Source organism: Leucoraja erinacea, chromosome 4, assembly GCF_028641065.1.
Source record: "Leucoraja erinacea ecotype New England chromosome 4, Leri_hhj_1, whole genome shotgun sequence".
Taxonomy (NCBI): Eukaryota; Metazoa; Chordata; class Chondrichthyes; order Rajiformes; family Rajidae; genus Leucoraja; species Leucoraja erinaceus.
The window spans coordinates 99,921,474-99,944,462 of NC_073380.1; the positions used below are offsets into that span (position 1 = coordinate 99,921,474).

General features: G+C 46.0%; 2 protein-coding genes across 3 annotated transcripts in view; one reads left to right on the plus strand and one right to left on the minus strand.

Annotated features, from left to right (window-relative positions):
* On the minus strand, nucleotides 1-10,491 carry polr2k (RNA polymerase II, I and III subunit K). The gene is made up of 4 exons (XM_055634865.1): nucleotides 10,357-10,491; nucleotides 5,019-5,102; nucleotides 2,079-2,171; nucleotides 1-216 (listed from the first exon to the last, which is right to left on the minus strand). Exons 2-4 carry the CDS (start codon nucleotides 5,077-5,079, stop codon nucleotides 194-196), a joined length of 177 nt encoding a protein of 58 aa, XP_055490840.1. The 5' UTR covers nucleotides 5,080-5,102; nucleotides 10,357-10,491; the 3' UTR covers nucleotides 1-193.
* Nucleotides 10,462-22,989, plus strand: part of LOC129696728 (F-box only protein 43-like) — a 20,642-nt gene continuing 8,114 nt past the window's right edge. Inside the window, exon 1 of one of the 2 annotated variants that reach the window (XM_055634863.1) lies at nucleotides 10,462-10,586. The gene's annotated coding sequence lies outside the window, so the exon portion shown is untranslated. Of the gene's footprint in view, nucleotides 10,587-19,421; nucleotides 19,693-22,989 lie in introns of those variants that run through there. The other variant, XM_055634864.1, reaches the window with a different exon arrangement.

Consider the following 22,989-nt stretch of genomic DNA (forward strand, 5'->3'; position numbering starts at 1 on the left):
TTATTAGTACAATTAAATATTTATTTTTATCAAACAAAAATACTGCACAATATGAAGCATTGAATGAATACTTAAGGAAACAGCCTCTCTTCTAAAATTTTGAAAAAAAGATTTGTAAAGAAACAAGAACTGCTATGTGAAACTTGTGAATTGTTGAATGCTTTCCAAAATGCAAATTTAAAAACGTTGAATTTCATCGGGCATCAAAAACAACCACTGAAAATTCAGGTTAAGGAATAAAATATAAACAATGAAATTCATCTATAAAAATAACATTATTTAACATTCCTTATTCTTAATCGCTACCGTTTTCCCACAACTGAACAAATTAATTCTTAACTAACAATATACCACAACTTGGTATACTTAAATTTTCAGCTAGTTCATTTGGAAAACTTACATATACAGGCACCTATTTGTTTAAGCATAAAAAATACTGAAATACTACTAGACATAAATTTCAATATTTTAAATGTTTTAGTTTTGTTCTACCAGCTTTTTCCTGTCTGTCTATAATGCTACAATTATTATCATTCTGATTAGCAAGCAAAAGGAACTTGGAAGTTAAAAAATAGGTAACAGTCAAGTCTTTCCCAAGTTGAAGCATCTCAATGTTTCACTTTGTTACTTGACAAAGACTAACTTCAGCATTTACTTTTCCTATTCAGTTAATATTCCTTATCTTGCTTACAACCCTCTTTAGTCATAGGGTGGTGAATCTGTGGAATTCTTTGCCACAGAAGAAAGTGGATGCCAAGTCAATGGATATTTTTAAGGCAAAGATTGATGAGATTCTTGATGAGTACGAGAGTCCAAGGTTATGAAGAGAAGGCAAGAGAATGGGGGTTAGAAGGGAGAGATAGATCAGCCATGATTAAATGGTGGAGTAGACTTGATGGGCCAAATGCTGTTCCTATCACCTCAAGATTTTCCGTTTACGATTAGCCCAACCTTCTCTCTAGATCCTTCTGCTTCTGTCCTCGCCTTTATTCTCATTTAAGAAATTCTATTAGTTGTTTTAATAATCATTTTGCTTCCATATATAAATTCATAAGATTCCCAGGAGTTTCCAGTCATCACAACTCCTGCTGGCATAGCAGTCATCTCTTTGGTCTAACGACCAGAACACAAGTTGATTTGTGACTGGCCTGGCCATCCACAGCAGGACATAATGATCATTTTATTATTTCCCCTTTTTTTTGCCATTTTAAAGCCGATCACTTCTATTATCCCCTTTCACCATCACAAACCTCAGCTATTATATTTCAACCCCAAATCCTTTAAAAAAATTTTAATGAAGGCAAACTGTTGCATGAATCTGCTTCTACTCCCTCTGGGCAACATGCAATTCTCCTGTACTGCAAAAACAGATTAACTTCTACATGAAGAGCATTGCGAATTTCCTCAATCTACTTAAAATCAACACAAGACAATATAGCATCTCCTTCAAAAATGTGTGAGGTTTTCACGTACAATTATGATAATCCTATATTTAAAATTCTACCCTGTAACCCAATTCTTGAACTAAAACCCCCAATTCCTTGGATTGATTGTCACCTCATGTTATGGGGAGTTCTTCCATTACTTGCTTCAATGGTTCTCTACTCTGGCTTCATTGTCAATGACATTTTGCATGACAACAAATGCGACTCAATATTACTTCTTAAACTTTTACAGCTAAGTCCATTCTTCTACAAAAAAATTGAATGTAGCCCATAGCCACAATATCCCTCCCTCACCATCTACTCACAGAAGTCCCATGCCTGTCAATTGTCTCTTCAAACTCTATCCCCTCTGGCTCTGAATCCTTATTTTGTACATCACGAGGACACAAATCACTTGCACACGGACAAAAATTCCAAAAATGTTGTTGCTAAATTTTGATGTGTTCAAATAATATTGTTTATACATCACATACAATTCAGTAGAAGTGTCATAAACTTAGCTTTCAGTAACAAAATCTGAGAAAATGTAATTATAAAAATCCAGCTTACAACATCATAATAGCTGCATAAACCTTGTAAAATGGACCGAATATTCAAGCAGATAAAATTGTATACCACTTTGCTTAAGGATACATCTTTTTGTTCTCTTCTTGTACATTATTCTGTAACCACATTCTCTGCATCGGATTGGATCTCTAGCTTTAATTTCATTTTCAGTGTGACATTCTGAAATAAGAAAATAACATCTCATTGTTTATCACACATTTATATCTGTGTCAGCATCATCTAATAAACTGTGCTTGTATATGTATAAGTATCTACATATAAGTAACATATAGTAAGTAGTCTCAAGAAGGGTCTCAACACAAACCGTCACCCATTCCTTCTCTCCAGAGATGCTGCTGGTCCCGCTGAGTTACTCCAGCAGTTTGTGTCTACATTCGATTTAAACCAGCATCTGCAGTTCTTTCTACATGTATAGCAAATAGATTCCGGTTTTGAAAAATATTATGCAGCTGGAAGAATGGTTTGGAATAGACTGGCACATCTCTTCACTGATATTGGTGCCAATTTAAAACTCTGATTTTAAGCAGTAATATTTGCAACAACAAAAGATCCCTAAAGTTTCTTAACAACGTGTCAAAAATAATCTCCTAAAAAGTTAGTTTTATAAACAGCTCATTAAATAGTGACGGTGGTCACATTGATGCTCCACAACATTTAGAAATGATTGGTTTTATGAAATAGATACTACTGTGGGCATCATATTCAAGGCAAAGATTATAACTTTCCAGATCACGAGACATTTATAATCGAGATACAAATATGTTGTAATTCATTAAATTCCAGTCACAAAATTCTGAATAAATGACACAGAACATTACATACAGTTTTTAATTAGTTCCTTAACAGAATCAATTAGAATTCTTTATCACAGGCATTATACTTTTACAACAGCATATTTTGTTAAAGAATGCACAGATTCTATCCAGTTTTCTGTCACTGAATGTATAGTGGGAACTATTTATGTTTAGCTTAAATGTCATCAACTATCACTGAAGAAATGCCAATCAAAATGTCTCCCTCCAACAGGTGAGAATATTTTCCAACTTGGTTTTCTGATTTAATATCATTATCAGGAAACATTACTTCTGTCGTATCAGGCATTTGGAAAACTCATTCAATGGTATCAGGCATCAATTTTTTAAGGATAGATTACACAGGACTGAGAACATTCCACCGTCTCAATTGTTGGATCTACTTTCGCAGATAGTGAGGTCTATGCAAGACAATGATCAAGAAATAGCTTGCTTAAATAGATCTGAGTGGAATTTAGGAATACAAAAACTACTTGGCTCTTGGCCACGACCTAATTCTCATTATATATTCAATAACACTAACTTAAATTCAATCTGTGCATTAATGTATTGCTTTAACAAAATATTCAAGGAGATCATGGCCAACTTGTGATCCAACTCTTTATATTGCATAACGGGTTCATTTCTTTAAATTTGGAATTTTAATTTTAATTACATTCATTCATATTTGTAGGAAACGTGTGTTCCAAATTTCATTCCTATAATTTAGCGAGCTTCAACGTCTGCAAATATTTTTTATAAGAGACACTTTAGAAATTCTTATAATGTCGACCCCCTATTGACAAATTAAAGAAAAATGCAATTAAATTTAGTGGGTATTCAAACTCCATTGTGGGTCTTCAAATCAACTAACATTTTTCAGAAAGTAGTTTGCCCTATCTTTAACTATGCAGAGCCCAGTTACTTCCCAATGTGTTGGGTTTACTACTTTATAATTTGCCTTTTTCCCTTCTTCACATGCCAATTATCCAGTCTGAGGGAGCAGTTTCTGAATCAACAGTCTTGGAGTTTCACAGTCACTCATTTCCTGTCAAGAGCCTATTCTGCAGCATATTCTAATTGCAGCAGTACCGTTTGCTTTATAGTTCTTTAAAATTCAGGACCGTCATTACAGCAATACTGAGTAGCAAACAACTACAAATTTATATGGTGTAACATTGCCACTAAAACCATAGGTGAAAAGGATTGCTCTTTATCGCTCAATGCACCTAACTTATGAAAACTCACAATACAATTAAATGATCAACCATGGTGCATGTAAATTTGGACATGGGTTTATTCTGCTATTTTGCATTCTCTCATTGAACAGCACACATCAACTATAACATATATCCTTAATTACAGGTCTCTTAACTTTTTTTCTCTGTTTCTAGCCGGGCAACCTAGGCAGCTTTTTAGGTTGCCAAATGACAGTTTAGGTGGTCATTTAAGACTGCTTGCATGTGCGATAATGTGCTCGGACGAAGTGCATAGTTACCAGTCGGAATTATGCTCAATGAAGCATTCACATATTATTTCTGCTTCAAATAAAGTCACAAACTTAACATATTCACCAATCAAGACATAATATATACAATGACATGCATCAAAATTATAATACAGAGTACTATGTTTACATATTCTGTTGGTACACAAAATTGCTGGAGAAACTCAGCGGGTGCAGCAGCATCTATGGAGCGAAGGAAATAGGCGACGTTTCAGGCCGAAACCCTTCTTCAGACTGATGGGGGGTGGGGGGGAGAAGGAAGGAAAAGGGGAGGAGGAGGAGCCCGAGGGCGGGCGGATGGGAGGGTGGGAGGAGACAGCTAGAGGGTTAAGGAAGGGGAGGAGACAGCAAGGGCTAGCAAAATTGGGAGAATTCAATGTTAATGCCATCCGGACGCAAGGTCCCCAGGCGGAATATGAGGTGCTGTTCCTCCAATTTCCGCTGTTGCTCACTCTGGCAATGGAGGAGACCCAAGACAGAGAGGTCGGATTGGGAATGGGAGGGGGAGTTGAAGTGCTGAGCCACCGGGAGGTCAGGTTGGTTATTGCGGACTGAGCAGAGGTGTTCGGCGAAACGATCGCCAAACCTAAGCTTAGTCTCCCCGATGTAAATCAGCTGACACCTAGAGCAGCAGATGCAGTAGATGAGGTTGGAGGACAGTAAAATATATTGTTGACATTCAATACATCAGTTGTGATCATGGATTACCTCCGCAAATATAGACCATGGGTTGTTGCTTTGGAGGCTGCAAATCCTTCTGGACATCCATTTGTATATGCTGTTTAGTTTAAGCTGGAAGTCAACCAACCACATAAAACAGTATTAAAAACCTCTTGAGGTGACAAAGATATCAATAGTTATTACTTTCTTAACAGTAAAAATTGTATGAAATCAGTCAATACCAACAGAAGTGATTCATTAATCTCAGAATTACATAGTTTAATTGCTATTGTCATGATGCTAAATACACCATAAGGAGGCAAATAAATAAATGTAAGAATATGAAGAGAATGTTTCTATCCGAGCAATATCACAAACTCTGAGGCTCAATAATCTTAACTAAAAGAGAATAAAAGATTGATCAGTTTTAGTTTAAAAATCAGCATGTTGCTTGATCAGACGTACAAATTAAATGCATTGGAAAAACAAACCAATAATACACCACTGGTGGAATGTTAAGTTATTAGATATCCAGCCTACTTCATTCAACAGTAAAAGCAGGAAAAATGTTCCCCATATTGGGGGAATTCAGAACCAGGGGTCACAGTTTAAGAATAAGGGGTAGGTCATTTAGGACTGAGATGAGGAAAACAAATTTCACCCAGAGTTGTGAATCTGTGGAATTCTCTGCCACAGAAGGCAGTGGAGGCCAATTCACTGGATGTTTTAAAGAGAGAGTTAGATTTAGCTCTTGGGGCTAATGAAATCAAGGGATATGAGGGGGAAAAGCAGGAATGGGGTACCATGATCATATTGAATGGCGGTGCTGGCTCAAAGGGCCAAATGGCCTACTGTACCTATATTCTTTCAAAAACATTGTAAAAGATTTGAAGATCCAGTGATATTCAAATGATTTGTTACTAATAGTTGTTGATGCAGCAAATGAAAATTCCGAAGCAAAATCAATTCAAAGCTGCAAATCATTTAAAATAATGATGGGAATATAGGTGTGCACCAATACAGTACCTTTCACAATCTTACAATATCCTAAGTACCTTACACGCAATTAAATATATTGTTAAATATTTTTTGGCAATATTATAACATAGGAAGAGTTGTAGCCAATTTGCACACAATATTCTCCTGCAAACATGAATGGGATAAATAATTAGATAATCTGTTTAATAGTAGTTACTGTAGTACATTTGCAGGATACTGGAATAATTTTTATCTGTCTTCCATGAAATTCAAAATATGAAACAAAGTCACTCAAAATATAATACATTTGGAACTCAAGTAAATTCAGGTTATGTTGCATTTTACCTTTTTATTTACTTAGCTTAGTATGAGAGAGCAGTATAACATCTACTAATATCTAATTGCCATATGAAATCAGGAAGGTCAAACTCAAAATAGAAAGTTATGTCCATCTGCCCACAACTACATTGGAAAAATAAAATTGATCAATGTATCTTATAGAGTTAGAAGGCCAAATGTGAGGAATTCTTGCCTAGCTTTGTAGGGATTAGTACTGAGACCATTGCAGTTTGTTTTATACATTAACAATCTGAATGCCAATGTAGGAGATGGGATCATTAAATTATGCGTAAGAAGGAACTGCAGATGCTAGTTTAAACCAAAGATATTGACCACAAAAAGCTGTAGTAACTCACCAGGACAGACAGCATCTCCGTAGAGAAAGAATGGGTGACATTTCGGGTTGAGACGCTTCTTCAGACACCCGAAACGTCACCCATTCCTTCTCTCCATAGATGCTATCTGTCCCACTGAGTTACTCCAACTTTTTGTGTCTATTTTAAGTTATGCAAAATGATATAAAAAATTGGTGGCGTTGTTGATTGTTACAGAATAATACAGATGATTCGGCAAATGGGCTGAGAAATGGCATATGTAATTCAGAGAACCAACACAGTTAAGGCATATACAATGAATGTTAGGACCCTAGGCAGAACCAAGGAATATCTCCCGACCTGCATCATTTTTATCTGCACTTTCTCTGAAACGGTAATGTTGTATTATATTCCGCACTCTGGTATTTTCCTATTTACACTACTTGTTGGACTTATGTATGGCTTGATCGTGTGCACGTATAGCATGTTTTGACTGGATAATATGCAGTCAGCGTCATGCAGATTTGTCTCTTCTCCTGCCAGTCAATGCTACGGTCGCGATGGCGACGCTCCGGACTGTCCCTCCTCACTCATAAATTCCTCTCTCCCCTCCTCACAGTAACTTGTCTATCGTCTCCCCCACCACGGCTGCAGGGAAATTGGGGGAGAGGAAGGGGTAGGGAGAGAGAGGGGAAAAGTGGGGGAGGTGAGGAGAGTGGGGGAGGAGGGGGAATAGAGGGAGAGGGGGGCACTGGGGGAGGTCAGGGAGTGGGATAGTCGGGGATAGGGGGAGGTGAGGAGGGGGGGGATAGCAGGGATAGGAGGGGGGTAGGAAGAGGCAAGGAGTTATGGAGGGAGGGAGTGTCTGAGGGTAGGGGAAATGAGAGGGAGGGAGAGGTGAGGGAGGGAGAGGTGAGAGAGGGATTGGGGAGGGGAGGAGGAGAGAGGGTGAAGAGGGGGTGGTGAGTGCTGGGGATGAGGATAAATGAGCCGTGCCTACGCAGTTGGGGGCTATGCGTGAGTGGTGCAATATAGCGTTGGGGGATGGGTTGCATTGGGAGAACGGGTCAGTGGTGGAATATTGCATTGGGTAACGGGTTGTTTTGCGGAACCAGGCCTCCCGTGATACTGGGACCCAACGGGTCCCACTTAGTCTAATTATTACTATTGATCCCTCTCAACAATCATGTATTTGGAAAGTACACGTAACGCCAAGAACAAGCACTGGGAACTGCAGATGCTGGCTTAAACCGTAGACACAGCATGCTGGAGTAAACTCAGTGGATCAGACAGCATCTCTGGAAAAAAGGAATAGGTGACGTTTTGGGTCGAGACCCTTCTTCAGACAAACTGGATTAAGCAAGGTATGGACTGTGCCTAATAGTGAATGGCTTGGAGAGAGTGGATTGGAGAGGATGTTTCCACTAGTGGGAGAGTCGAGGACTAGATGTCATAGCTTCAGAATTAAAGGATGCCCCATTAGGAAGGAGTGGAGGAAAGAACAGCAGATGCTAGTTTAATTTGAAGGTAGGCACAAAATGCTGCAGAAACTCAGTGGGACGGGCAGCATCTCTGGAGAGATGGAATGGGTGACGCTTCGGGTAGAGACCCTTCTTCAGTGATGTCAGGGGAGTGGGCGGGACAGAGATGGAATGCAGTCGGAGACAGTAAGACTGGTGGGAGAACTGGGAAGGGGGTGGAGAGAGAGGGAAAGCAAGGGCTATTTAAAGTTAGAGAAGTCAATGTTCATGCCCCTGGAGTGTAAGCTAACCAATCGAAATATGAGGTGTTGTTCCTCCATTTGGCGCTGCTCCTCACTCTGACATTGGAGGCCCAGTACAGAAAGGTCATATTGGGAGTGGGAGGGGGAGTTAAAGGGTTGAGCAACCAGGAGATCAGGTAGGTTAAGGCGGACTGAGTGGAGGTGTTCAGCGAAATGATCGCCGGGCCTGCGCTTGGTCTCGCTGATGTACAGAAACTGAGATCAAGAACAGCGGATACAATACATGAGGTTGGGGGAGGTGCAAGTGAACCTCTGCCTCACCTGATGGTCCTTGGATGGAGTCAAGGGGGGAGGTAAAGGGACAGGTGTTGCATCTCCTGCGGTTGCAGGGGAAAGTACTTGGGAAGGGGGTGGCTTGGTTGGGAAGGGACAAGTTGACCAGGGAGTTGTGGAGGGCACGGTCTCTGCGGAATGCAGAAAGGGGTGGAGATGGGAAGATGTGGCCAGTAGTGGGATCCCGTTGGAGAATTATATGCTGTATGCGACGGCTTATGGGGTGGAAGGTGAGGATAAGGGGGACTATGTCCCTGATGCGAATGGGGGAGAAGGGGGAGCAAGAGCGGAACTGCAGGATATCGAGGAGACCCTAGTGAGAACCTCATCTATAATGGAAGAGGGAAACCCCCTTTTCCTGAAGAATAAGGACATCTCGAGTGATGATCTAGTATGGAAAATCTCATCCTGAGCGCAGATGCGGCTTAGACAAAGGAATTGGGAGTAGGGGAGAGGCTTTACAGGATGCAGGGTGGGAAGGTGGCGGCTATCGCAGTAGGTTTGTAGTATGTGTCGCTCAATACACGAACTTGTAGGCCTGAGATGGCCTGTTTCCGTGCTGTAATTGTTATATGTTATATATATAGTCTGTCTCCTGTGATAGAGAATGTGAAATGCAGAAACAGTAGGGAGATGTCGGAGATGGTCCAAGTGAACTTGAGTGCAGGATGGAAATTAGTCATGAAGTTGATGAAGTCAGTGAGTTCTGCATGGATGCAGGAGGCAGCACCGATGCAGTCGTCAATGTAGTGGATGTAGAGTTCGGGAATAGGGCCAGTATACACCTGGAACAGTGATTGTTTGACATACTCTACAAAGTGGCAGGCATAGCTGGGGCCCATGTGAGTGCCCAAAGCTGCGCCTTGGATTTGGAGAAAGTGGGAGGAGTCAAATGTTGTTATGGGTAAGGACGAGCTCTGCTTGGCGGAGTAGACGAAATTGGCTGGTTTTGTGGTCGAGGAAGAAACAGAGGACTTTGAGGCTTTCCAGGTGCGGGATGGAATAGAGTAACTGTGTGGAGTGTAGATTCCTGATCAAGGGTTATGGGGAGAAGGCAGGAGAATGGGATTAGGAGGAAGAGATAGATCAGTCATGATTGATGGGCCGAATGGCCTCAAGGGGTCCAAATGACAAATAAATTGGATCTTGTATCTTGATCTTGAATGGCCTAATTCTGCTCCAATTACTTATGACAGCGTGAGCAGAGGTGCCCGTTGCGTGACTATAATAAACATCCCATCATATTAATCGACATCATATAATCAACAACAAGGGTCTCGACCCGAAACGTCACCTATTCCTTTTCTACAAAAATGTTGTCTGACCCGCTGAGTTACTCCAGCGTTTTGTGTCTTCGGTTGAAACCAGCATCTGCAGTTCCTTCATACACTGATGTGATCAAAGCCTGGAGCCGCTCCAGGAGAAGCGCCGGCAACTCACGGCTCTGCACAAGCCTCTGTCTGCCGCACACATCGATCCCCTCCCAGTCCCCATCGCTATCCCGGGGAACCTCGACCTCGCCGATCTAGAGGCATAGACGAGTGATACAGTGTGGATATAGGCCCTTCGGCCCAACTCGCCCACACCGGCCAACAATGTCCCAGCTACACCAGTCCCACCTGCCTGCGCTTAGTCCATGTCCCTCCAAACCTGTCCTATTCCCTGTACCTGTCTAACAGTTTGTTAAACGTTGACTTACCGCCTGCGATTGCGGTTCAGTCTTTGATCAGCACCAGCCCGGCCCGTGCCCGTGCCCGCGCCCGCGCCCGCCACGCACACCGGGAGCGCGCACACCTTCCCCCACCTACCAGCGCGTGCGCGCAACTTCCGGGCGTCGGGCAACAAGGCGGCTGCTGATTGGCCGCCCTGTCCGACAAATAAAGGCGTTGGATACGAAATTCGAATGCGGAGCTCATCGCCGGCGGGGAGGTCAGTAAAATGGCGGCGGCACCGGGGCCTCTGGTCAATGGCGGCACCGGGGCCACTGGTCAATGGCGGCACCGGGACCACTGGTCAATGGCGGCACCGGGGCGGCTGGTCAATGGCGGGGGCGGCACCGGGACCACTGGTCAATGTCGGCACCGGGGTCTCTGGTCAATGGCGGCACCGGGGCCTCTGGTCAATGGCGGCACCGGGGCCTCTGGTCAATGGCGGCACCGGGGCCTCTGGTCAATGGCGGGGGCGGCACCGGGGCCTCTGGTCAATGGCGGCACCGGGGCCTCTGGTCAATGGCGACGGCACCGGGGCCTCTGGTCAATGGCGGCACCGGGACCACTGGTCAATGGCGGCACCGGGACCACTGGTCAATGGCGGCACCGGGACCACTGGTCAATGGCGGCGCCGGGGCCACTGGTCAATGGCGGCACCGGGGGACCACTGGTCAATGGCGGGGGCGGCACCGGGACCCACTGGTCAATGACGGCACCGGGGCGGTTGGTCAATGGCGGCACCGGGACCACTGGTCAATGGCGGCACCGGGGGGCCACTGGTCAATGGCGGGGGCGGCACCGGGACCACTGGTCAATGACGGCACCGGGGCCACTGGTCAATGGCGGCACCGGGGCCACTGGTCAATGGCGGCACCGGGGCCACTGGTCAATGGCGGCACCGGGGCGGCTGGTCAATGGCGGCACCGGGACCACTGGTCAATGGCGCCCCCGGGACAACTGGTCGGTCCCACCGGCCACTGGCGGCACCGGGGCCCCTGGTCAATGGCGGCACCGGGGCCACTGGTCAATGGCGGGGGCGGGCACCGGGGCCTCTGGTCAATGGCGGCACCGGGACCACTGGTCAATGACGGCACCGGGGCCTCTGGTCAATGACGGCACCGGGGCCGCTGGTCAATGACGGCACCGGGGCCTCTGGTCAATGACGGCACCGGGGCCGCTGGTCAATGGCGGCACCGGGGACCACTGGTCAATGGTGGGGGCGGCACCGGGGCCTCTGGTCAATGGCGGCACCGGGGCCTCTGGTCAATGGCGGCACCGGGGGCCACTGGTCAATGGCGGGGGCGGCACCGGGGCCTCTGGTCAATGGCGGGGGGGGCGGCACCGGGGCCTCTGGTCAATGGCGGGGGCGGCACCGGGGGCCCTGGTCAGTGGTCAATGGCGGCACCGGGGCCTCTGGTCAATGGCGGCACCGGGGCCTCTGGTCAATGGCGGCACCGGGGCCTCTGGTCAATGGCGGGGGCGGCACCGGGACCACTGGTCAATGGCGGCACCGGGGCCTCTGGTCAATGGCGGCACCGGGGCCACTGGTCAATGGCGGCACCGGGGCCTCTGGGTCAATGGCGGGCACCGGGGCCGCTGGTCAATGACGGCACCGGGGCGGCTGGTCAATGACGGCACCGGGGCCTCTGGTCAATGACGGCACCGGGGCCACTGGTCAATGGCGGCACCGGGGCCACTGGTCAATGGCGGCACCGGGGCCACTGGTCAATGGCGGGGGCGGCACCGGGGCCTCTGGTCAATGGCGGGGGGCGGCACCGGGGCCGCTGGTCAATGGCGGCACCGGGGCCACTGGTCAATGACGGCACCGGGACCACTGGTCAATGACGGCACCGGGGCCACTGGTCAATGGCGGGGGCGGCACCGGGGCCGCTGGTCAATGTCAATGGCGGCACCGGGACCACTGGTCAATGACGGACACCGGGGCCACTGGTCAATGGCGGGGGGCGGCACCGGGGCCGCTGGTCAATGGCGGCACCGGGACCACTGGTCAATGACGGCACCGGGACCACTGGTCAATGACGGCACCGGGGCCGCTGGTCAATGGCGGCACCGGGACCACTGGTCAATGACGGCACCGGGACCACTGGTCAATGACGGCACCGGGGCCACTGGTCAATGGCGGGGGGGCGGCACCGGGGCCGCTGGTCAATGGCGGCACCGGGACCACTGGTCAATGGCGGCACCGGGACCACTGGTCAATGACGGCACCGGGGCCACTGGTCAATGACGGCACCGGGCCGGGGTCAATGGCGGCACCGGGGCCGCTGGTCAATGACGGCACCGGGGCCACTGGTCAATGGCGGCACCGGGGACCACTGGTCAATGACGGCACCGGGGCCACTGGTCAATGGCGGCACCGGGACCACTGGTCAATGGCGGGGGCGGCACCGGGGCCTCTGGTCAATGGCGGCACCGGGGCCACTGGTCAATGGCGGCACCGGGACCACTGGTCAATGGCGGCACCGGGACCACTGGCCCATGGCCCGACCGGGACCGCCGGGCCATGGCGGGGGCGGCACCGGGGCGGCTGGTCAATGACGGCACCGGGGCCACTGGTCAATGGCGCCACTGGTCAATGGCGGTCCCACTGGTCAATGGCGGCACCGGGGCCACTGGTCAATGGCGGCGGCACCGGGACCACTGGTCAATGGCGGGGGCGGCACCGGGACCACCGGGTCAATGGCGGGGGCGGCACCGGGGCCTCTGGTCAATGGCGGCACCGGGACCACTGGTCAATGGCGGCACCGGGGCCACTGGTCAATGGCGGCACCGGGGCCACTGGTCAATGGCGGCACCGGGGCCTCTGGTCAATGGCGGCACCGGGGCCTCTGGTCAATGGCGGCACCGGGGCCACTGGTCAATGACGGCACCGGGGCCACTGGTCAATGGTGGGGGCGGCACCGGGGCCGCTGGTCAATGGCGGCACCGGGGCCGCTGGTCAATGGCGGGGGCGGGGCGACTGGCCGCAGCGCCAGGCAATCCAGCTGCGCCGTAATGAGCAAAGATCATTGTTATCTTTAAAAACCCGGCAGGCTAATTCCCTCGTCCCCCCTGACAGCGACGGCCCCTGTGTAAGTATATCCTGCTGCTCAGTGACCAGAGTGGTACTGGGGAGCCTTCTCATCACGAACATTGGACGTATTAAATGTCTTTCACTGATACCTTGATAGTGAGCAGTTTAAGAAAGAACTGCAGATGCAGGAAAAATCGAAGGTAGACAAAAAAGCTGGAGAAACTCAGCGGGTGAAGCAGCATCTATGGAGCGAAGGAATAGGTGACTTGATAGGGAGCAGGTTAGAGGGAGCTATCTATCGGCTTTGTGGGCGCAGACATTGTCGCAAATACATTATCGGTCCTTCGCGATGTTTGAAGAGTTACTTGTGCTTCTGTTCTGAGGACCAAACGCGCTAATTCAGGTTCTTTGCACGACGTGGTGACTGTCCTGCTAGGTACTTTATTCATTTTGGTCATTAAATTAACGTTCCTCATCCCTGGAACTAGTTTTTGCATGTTTAATTTGGCTGTATGTGGCATTCCTGTGGCTGGACAAACCAAACACCGTAATTTAATATGATCATGGCTGATCATATTCTGTACCACATTTCTGCTTTTCCTGCATATCCCTTGGTTGCTTTAGTCCTAAGAGCTGGCTCTAACTCCATCATTTAAAGTATCAAATGAATTGGCAGAGAATTCCACAGTTTCACAACTCTGGGTGTAAACGTTTTTCCTCATCTCAGTCCTAAGTAGCCCATCTGGACTCTGCCAACATCTGGAACATTTTTCCTGCATCTAGTTGTTCAATCCTTTAAGAAATTTATGTTTTTATAAGATCTCTCATCCTTCTAAATTCCAGTGAATACAAGCCCAGTCGACCCATTCTTTCATCATATGTCCGTCCTGCCTCCCAGGAATTAACCAGGTTAACGCTGCACTCCCTCAATACCAATAATGTCCGTCCTTAAATTATGAGACCAAATTGCTCACAATACTCCAGACCAAAATAGGTGTGGTCTCACCAGGACCTACTTGCTCCTAAACTCAAATCCTGTCGTAATGGAGGCCAACATGCCATTGGCTTTCTTCACTGTCTGCTGTACCTGTATGCTTGCTTTCACTGACTGATGTATCAGCACACCTAGGTCTCGTTGCACCTCCCCTTTTCTGAATGATACCACTCGGATAATAATCTGCCTTCCTGTTCTTGCCACCAATGAGGATAACCTCACATTTATCCACATTATACTGTATCTGCCATGGTATCTGCCCACTCACCTAACCTATTTAAGTCACCCTGCAGCCTCATGGTATCCTCCTTGCAGTTCACACTGCCACCCAGCTTTGTGTCATCCATGTCTAATTCCCTTGTCTAAATCGTTAATATTGTAAATAACGGGTCCCAGCACTGAGCCTGGCGGCACCCCACTAGGCGCTGCCTGCCATTCTGAAAAGGACTTGTTAATTCCTACTCTTTGCTTCCTGTCTGCCAACTGGTTCTCTATCCATGTCAATACCCTACCCCCAATACCATGGGCTATAATTTTGCACACTAATCTCTTGTGTAGGACCTTGACAAAGGCTTTTTGAAAGTCCAGATACACCACATCCACTGGCTCTATCTTATCCAATCTACTTGTTACACCTTCAAATTCCAGAAGATTAGTCAAGCATAATTTCCCCTTCATACATCCAAGCTGAATTTGACCAATCCTGTAACTGCTTTCCAAATGTGCCGCTATAACATCTTTAATGATGGACTCCAGCATCTTCCTCGCTACCGATGTGAGGCTATATGGTCTATAATTCTCTGTTTTCTCTCTCCCTCCTTTCTTAAAAAGCAGAGTTACATTGGCTACCCTTCATAGCTGAGCTCACTTCAATGTTACCTACCCAAGTAAACCTGGAGCTGCGACAGGGGGAGGTTGAACTCGTGCTGAGGAGGATAAAGCCGAACAAAGCACCAGGACCTGCCCAGATCTGTGGCCAGTTGCTGAAGGCCTGCTGGAGCCAGCTGGCTGGTGTTTTCAGTCATCTCTTCAACCGCTCCCTGTCAGAACGTTCAATCCCGTCACTCTGGAAATCCTCAAACATCTGTCCTGTAGCCAAAAAGAGCAATCCCACCTGTGAAAATGACTACTGGCCTGTGGCATTATCATCTTTGGTCATGAAAGGCTTATTTAAGTCTTTCCCAGCTTCAGGAAGAGGTCAGTATGCATGCCGACACTTTTCAGTTTGCATACATACGGCACAGGGGTGTGGATGACGCTGTACTAATGCTGCTGCATGGCGCCAATAACCATCTTGAGAAGCCCAAATCATTCATTAGACTGGTCTTTGTGGACTTCTCTAGCGCCTTTAACTCCGTGCAACCTCACCTGATGGGATAAAAACTGCTACAGATGGATGTCAACCTGCGCCTGATCCTCTGGATCCTCTCATTCTTGACAGATAGACACCAGAGGGTCCGAGTTAACGGTCACCTCAGTTCATCCAAGTCGGCATCCATGGGAGCCCCACAAGGCTCTGTAATCTCACCGGTTCTGTACACACTATACACAAACGACTGCAGGAGCACTAACCCAGGTATAACATACATTAAATACTGCGATGACACTGTGATCATGGACATCACCAACTCACAGGTACAGCTACAGCTTCCGTGAAGGTCCTTCCATCACCCCCACTCTGTTAGTCAACAACCAGCCAATAGAATGGGTCGAGTCACACAGACACCTTGGCACAATAATTGATCACAATCTCACCTTCCAACTAAATAGTGAAACTATCTTTTCTAAGTGTCAGCAGCGCCTCTTTTTCCTGAGGAAACTCCGCAGACTTCAGGTTCACCAGTCAGTCCTGACAGTTTTTCACAAATGTTTCATTGAATCAGTAATAACCTTCAATAATGTTGGATATCTTGAACATACCAAGTACATGAGGGTTTTTTATTTTTTTTCCCTTTTTTTGTATGGCTGTAAATATTTGATTAGTATGTAAATAATTTGGTGTACATATAGCTGTGCATATGGTGTATATATAGCTGCTAAATTTGTATAAGATAATTATAAGCAGTTGAATAAGGGGTGGGAATTAATAAGCTTTGGCTTCTTCCTGCTCCTTTTCGGACACATACGATTTCATTTATTTATAGATATTGTTTGACACTTTATAAATATTCTTGTTTTGTTTTTTTGTATGCTGTTTCACACTTGCGTTTTATTATTTTATTCTGTTCGAAATAAAGAATTTAAAAAAAAAATTGTCAACCTGGCTTGGGTCACTATTCAATATCCATCCCAACCTACTAAACAAAATCATATGAGCAGTAAAATAATCAGACTGGAGCAGGAACCACTGATCAGTATTTACAATAGAAGGACTAAACTAAAAGGAACAAAAATAGCCTCAGACACCACTCACTCACTGCACCGCCAATACAGTCTTCTACCCTCAGGCCAGAGATACAGGTCACTCGTATTGAGGACTAAGAGAGCCATGTCGAGTTTTGTGCCAACTTCCATTAGACTCATGAATAGTTGATCTATTTATCTTATTCATTTATTTATATATACATTTTTAACATTATTTTAATGTTTTTATTGCCTATTCTTCATGTATTGTGCTTTGCAAGTTTTACCTACTGACCACTGTTGGACTCTTGGTATGTGATGTGTGTGGTATATTGTGTTGTGTTGCTGGGTATGTGAACTACACCCACTGATGTTCTTCACAAATGAAGTTCCTAACGGATAAATAAAGTTCATTGAATTGAATCCTTGCAGGAATTTATCTTGTGGTGTTGAGAAGGGTTTAAACTAACTTGGAGGATGGAGTACAGAAAAGTGGTACAGCAGGTCCAAGCAATGGGAGACGGTGATGTTATAGATGGTTATTTTTGCAATTTGATGCCTGTGATTGGTGGAGCCTCACAACAATTGATGCCTGGGTCCTCAATGTTTTTTACAGAAAAGACTTGGTCCTGGGAGGTGAGACCAGCAAATTTGCAGATGACAAGACGATTAGCAGTGATCATATGGAAAGTTTCAGAGCCATATTGATGTGTTGGTGAAATGGGCTGGAAAATGGCAGATGTACTTTAATCCACACAAACGTGGGATTTATTTTGGGAGTGCTAATGAGGCTAGGGCATTTACCATGAACGGTAGCATCATAGTGAATTGAGAAACAAAGGGACCTTGAAGTACAAGTCGATTGATCCTTGGCAGTACTAATCTGGGTAGATGTGGTTAGGAGAGTATAAAATACTGGTCTTGAGTCAGGGCACTGACTTCAAATGCACCGAGGGTGTCCAACTTTACAAAACTTTGATCAGACCTCAGCTGGAGTTCAGTATGCAGTGCTGTTCATCAACGACATGATGTGGAGAGTGTGCAGAGGCAATTCACCAAAAGGTTGCTAAGCATGGAGCCATTTAGTTATGAGGAGAGACTTGAGAAGCTAGGTCTATTCTTCTTGGTCCAGAGGAAGAGGGAACACGATCGAGATATCCAAAATTGAGGTGGTTTAGATGAGGTAGACTGCAGGAAACTTTTCCCCATATCAGAGGCTGATAAAACTAGAGGACACTCGGAAGTTTGGGGTAAGGGTGAAGAGATTTCAAGGGCGTTTGAAAGGGACCTCCCTCCAGAGAAGAGTACCTGGAATGCGCTGCCTGAGACAATGGCTTCAGGCTGGGTTGTTGACAGCATTTAAGCTTGGGCAGAAAGGGTTATGAGCCAAGTTCTGGGCAATGGAATTAATGCTTATGACTGTCTTATTAATGCTGATGGCTAATTTATTATTTGCCTACCTAATTGCTCGTAGTCCTGTCGTTAGCTTTCAGTGATTTGTATGTAGAAAAGAAACCACAAACATTAACATATGCTCTCTCTCCAGTTAGTATAAACGGCCTTGTGATTATTCAGAAGGAGCCCCTCATCTTATCATATTGTTTTCCCACCTGCTGTACTGCATCCCACTCGGGATGTCCATAGCTCATTGAAAGCTCAATACATCCTCGTCATTACTCGCATTCCTTAATTTCAATAAACTTGGAAATGTTACATTTGATATAGAGGGAGTACAGAGAAGGTTCACCAGACTGATTCCTGGTATGGCAGGACTTTCATATGAAGAAAGACTGGATAGTCTCGGCTTGTACACGCTAAAATTTAGAAGATTGAGGGGGGATCTTATAGAAACTTACAAAATTCTTAAGGGGTTGGACAGGTTAGATGCAGGAAGATTATTCCCGATGTTGGGGAATTCCATAACCAGGGTCAAAGTTTAAGGATAAGAGGGAAGTATTTTAGGACCGTGATAAGACGATCATTTTTACACAGAGAGTGGTGAATCTGTGGAATTCTCTGCCACAGAAGGTAGTTGAGGCCAGTTCGTTGGCTATATTTAAGAGGGAGTTAGATGTGGCCCTTGTGGCTAAAGGGATCAGGGGGGTATGGAGAGAAGGCAGGTACAGGATACTGAGTTGGATGATCAGCCATGATCATATTGAATGGCGGTGCAGGCTCGAAGGGCCGAATGGCTTACTCCTGCACCTATTTTCTATGTTTCTATGATCCCCTCTGCCAAATGGTCCCATGACAATCGCGAATAGTTGGATACTGAACCCTATGAGCCACTAACCACTACACACGGAAGCGCCCTTTTATCGTCTTGCTTTCTGCCGGCATGTGTAATTTTCATTTAAAAAGAAAACTGGACTGTCAGTCAAGGTGGGAGTCTCTTTAAACGGTGTCGGTGGAAACAATTTCTGCTAGTTTTATGTGGGCAAAATGGACAACGGTTTTGACCGGCGCGCTGGGTGACAAAGCTAGATATTGTTGACCAAACAGGAACCGACGGGTTTTTTTAAAATTATTGGTCCGTGCTATAATCATTTATTAAAGGACGGCGTGTTAGAGAGAGAGTTGCTTTTCATTTGGCGGTCATTTAAACCTCGTTTAGCGGGCAAATGCAAACGGCTAGGTCGCGTTGCAGTGGCGCAAAATTCAAATCCAAACGAGGGAACTTGCAAAAAGGGCTTCGCGTGATGGTAGCATCTGGTTCCCAAGACGATGGGGCGGGTATTGGAGGGCAAGAGCGCGCTGTCGACACGTTAGTAGTGTAACAGATACTCCCTCTGCAGCACCAGCTTCCCTCCTCCGGGCCCCCCCTGCTCGAGATCCCAGTGTAACAATTCAACCCACGGTGTTCCTCACCGGTCACAGCAACCGTGCCGGTGTGACTACACGGGCGTTTATTATGCGTGTGCAAGGCTATCATTGGAGCGACTTTAAATCTGAAAGGTGACTATCATTTGGAATTTGTCATTTAAAAAATTCAGTTACACATTGAGTGTACCATGGTATTTTCGGTTTTTATCTTGCCCTTTGTGAGTGGTGTATTCATCCCAGCCTAGTTAAGAGTATTGCACTCCTATCGGATAAACGAACTGCTGATGGTGTAGTAATATTCTGTACTTGGCGACATTTCGCAAAAGTTCCGCGCGAAATTGCTTTAAATTTTCACGAAATCGATCTTAACGCCTGTTAGTGTTTTCTAGTTTCATTTTGCTAATTGCTTTTGCACATTTAAAAGTCCGTTTAATGCTCGAGTTATGCCTCTGCGGTCTTCCCTTATCGATATAGCGAAAGTTGTTGCATTATAACGGATCGCCGACTATTGTTAGATAGGTTTTTGTATCAGGCTTGAGTAACTGGAAGTGTCTTGGGGCATGTGTATCTACAATAAAAAATGTGGCATGATTTTGGAGATGGTACATAGACCGTACCTGGGATTAACCTATACATCTGAAAGGTTGGGAAGAACTCCAGATAGTGTCAATTATTAAAGCTTTATTTCAGACATAGGTCCATATACACATCAAACAGTACAAAGAATTACAAAGATACATTAAGAAATTGCATATTAGCCTAAAATATATATAAGCTATTGCACCAATGCCGTCTTAGCCTAGAAGTGAATCTATAGCAGCTTTTCAGAGAGCTGACTAAGGCTTCAATGATGTGCTTCTCTGACTTGTTCAGGCGACACATAAAACTAAACATCAGCTGTCTTAAGAGTGCCTCACAGGTTGGCACTCTAGTGGACACAAACAATTGACTGGCACTATGCCACCTAGGGACACGAAGTAGCAACCTCATTGCATCATTGTATGCTACCTTAAGCCTCTGCATACTCTTTTTCTTATACTTAGACCACAATTGAGCAGTATATAACGGTGTGATGTAGGTTCTGAACGGGGAACACTTCACATGGTCAGAGCACATATAAAACTTCCTTATAAGCATGTTGGCTTGAAGATAAATTTTACAGCGCTGTCGGTAGAGGTCTTTGTCATCCTTCCAGTCATCAGATATGACATGACCTAAGTATTTAGGTATTTAGGAGAGTAGGGAAGATTCAAACAAGGGGACATGACATGAGAATTAAGCGACTGACGTTTAGGGGTAACATGAGGGGGAACTACTCAGAGAGTGGTAGCTGTGTGGAATGAGCTTCCAGTGAAGGTGGTGGAGGCAGTTCATCATTTAAAAATAAATTGGATAGTTATATGGATGGGACCTAGCGCAGGTATTGGGACTAGGGGAGATTATGTGTTCGGCACGGACTACACGACTGCAAGATGGTTACTTAATTTGACAAAGAGGACTGTCTGACAAATAAAAGGTCGGAAAAGTTGATTCCCTGTCCTCAGCGCTTCTAACTACCATTATGCGGCTTTTCTTAGCGTTATACTTTGTCATAATCAAGGCCATACTGAGAGCACACCTTCAGCATCTGCTGCAGCCCAGCACTATATGGACAGAGCAGGACCAGGTCGTCTGCATACATCAGATGATTAACAATAGTGTTGCCCACAAGACAGCCAGTTTTTAGCCTATTTAACTGATTTGACAATTCGTCCATATAAACATTAAACAATGCCAGCCTGGAAGAGAATTGTGCTCTGCAGGGTGTCTAACAAGTTCTAGTATACCCAACGAGATGTAGATGGGAGACCTGACCATGCCAATACCCTCTGATATAGAGGATCTCGTAGGCAGTGTTCACTGTCCAGAACTCCTATGGCACCAATGTTATTTTTCTACTTGGGTCTATGTCTGAATGTACTGTGCAACAACCAACAAAAAGGACCCATGATAGACACAAAATGCTGGAGTAAATCAGGCAGCATCTCTGGAGACATTTCTGGTATAGACCCTTCTTCAGACCTATGACGAAAAAGGACCTATGTTTGATAAGCAAGTGTTGTATTTAATTGTACTCTCACTTTGTCTCTCTTACGTTCATCTTCTAATATCTCTGGTTTCACTTGATTTTCAGAATCTGCAGAACTTTGTTTTTAGAAAATGGCAAATATAATTTCAAAACAAAATGCTGGTGGCTCAGAAGGAGAAAGAATTAGTTAATGGATCTTTGTGGTTTATCTGATTTGTTTCATCCAGAGCATAGGCTTTTGACTCAATTTGTAGCAATGTTCCTGAACAATCTTTTATTAAAAGCCTGTACATTGTTGACTTTGCATGTGAGTCTTAGATTCCAATTTACATTGTCCAGATCAATTTTCAGCCTTCTAAGTTTGGTGGTCCTGCAATGAATCTAGACTAGATTACTGTGCCCTTTTTTATAACCTGTCCCAATATGATCGCTGTTCCTTATAGAACTTACAGTATTGTTCAGGGTGTAAATGGCCCATTCTTAGTCACATGTGTGACCAGAAAGATGGAAAATTGTGGAATATCTCTCCTAATTCTCAGTAAGCATCACAGGTATTGTTTTGTACTGTATGTATGGTTCATTTTTTTTTGTTTATCAAGTGAAATTTTTATATGTTACTCGACCAAGAGGGACCCGTTCCCCAACGCGATATTCCTCCACTCACCCGTTTCCTCCAACGCAACCTGTTCCCCCAACGCAATATTCCACCACTCACCGATAGCCCCCAACTGCGCAGGCGTGGCTCATTTTCCCTCAACCCCCAGCACTCCCTCCCCTTCTTCACCCTCCCTCTTCTTTCCCGTCCCTCACCTCTTTCCCCCCCCCTCTCCTTTCCCCTACCCTCAGTCGCTCCCTCCCTTCCTAATCCCTCTCCCCTCCCGGTATCTGTTTAAATAACACTAAACAACAATTCTCTCCTCATTCCCTCCCTCTCCTTACAACAATGTTACAAATCATTGGACTGGGAGTCCTATCTTTGTTAACATTGTCCATAACCCCTCTCTCTTCCCTACCCCAAGTGGGACCAGGTGGACCTCGTTCCCCCAACGCAAGATTCCGGTCTGGAGCTGTTGGAGGGGGAGGGAGGAGCGCAGCTCCGGGCCCAGTCAGTGTCTGCGTCCAGCCGCAGGGCCCTGGGCTGTGGTTCGATCTGGTGCAGGGTCGCGGGGGCTGCTGCTCCGGGCCCGCGGGGAGGCTTCTCCCTCTCCCTCCCATGGCTCTGCCCGAGCAGCATTTTAAAATAACTAAGTCAGTCAGTCACCTTTTGAGGCTGAAGTCTTAAGCCAAAAGTGCGGCTCTGGGTCCATGTCTGTGTCCAGCGTGCTTTTATCGGGGACAGTGATTTTTTTTTTAATGTAAAT

Coding starts and splice junctions, on each gene's coding strand:
- polr2k (XM_055634865.1), bottom strand. CDS start 5,079: ATGGATGTCCAGAAGGATTTGCAGCCTCCAAAGCAACAACCCATGGTC. Junction 2,172..5,018: donor CATGGTCTATATTTGCGGAG/GTAATCCATGAT, acceptor TTCTTATTTCAG/AATGTCACACTGAAAATGAA. Junction 217..2,078: donor CAAGAAGAGAACAAAAAGAT/GTATCCTTAAGC, acceptor CTGAATTTTCAG/TGGTTGTTTTTGATGCCCGA.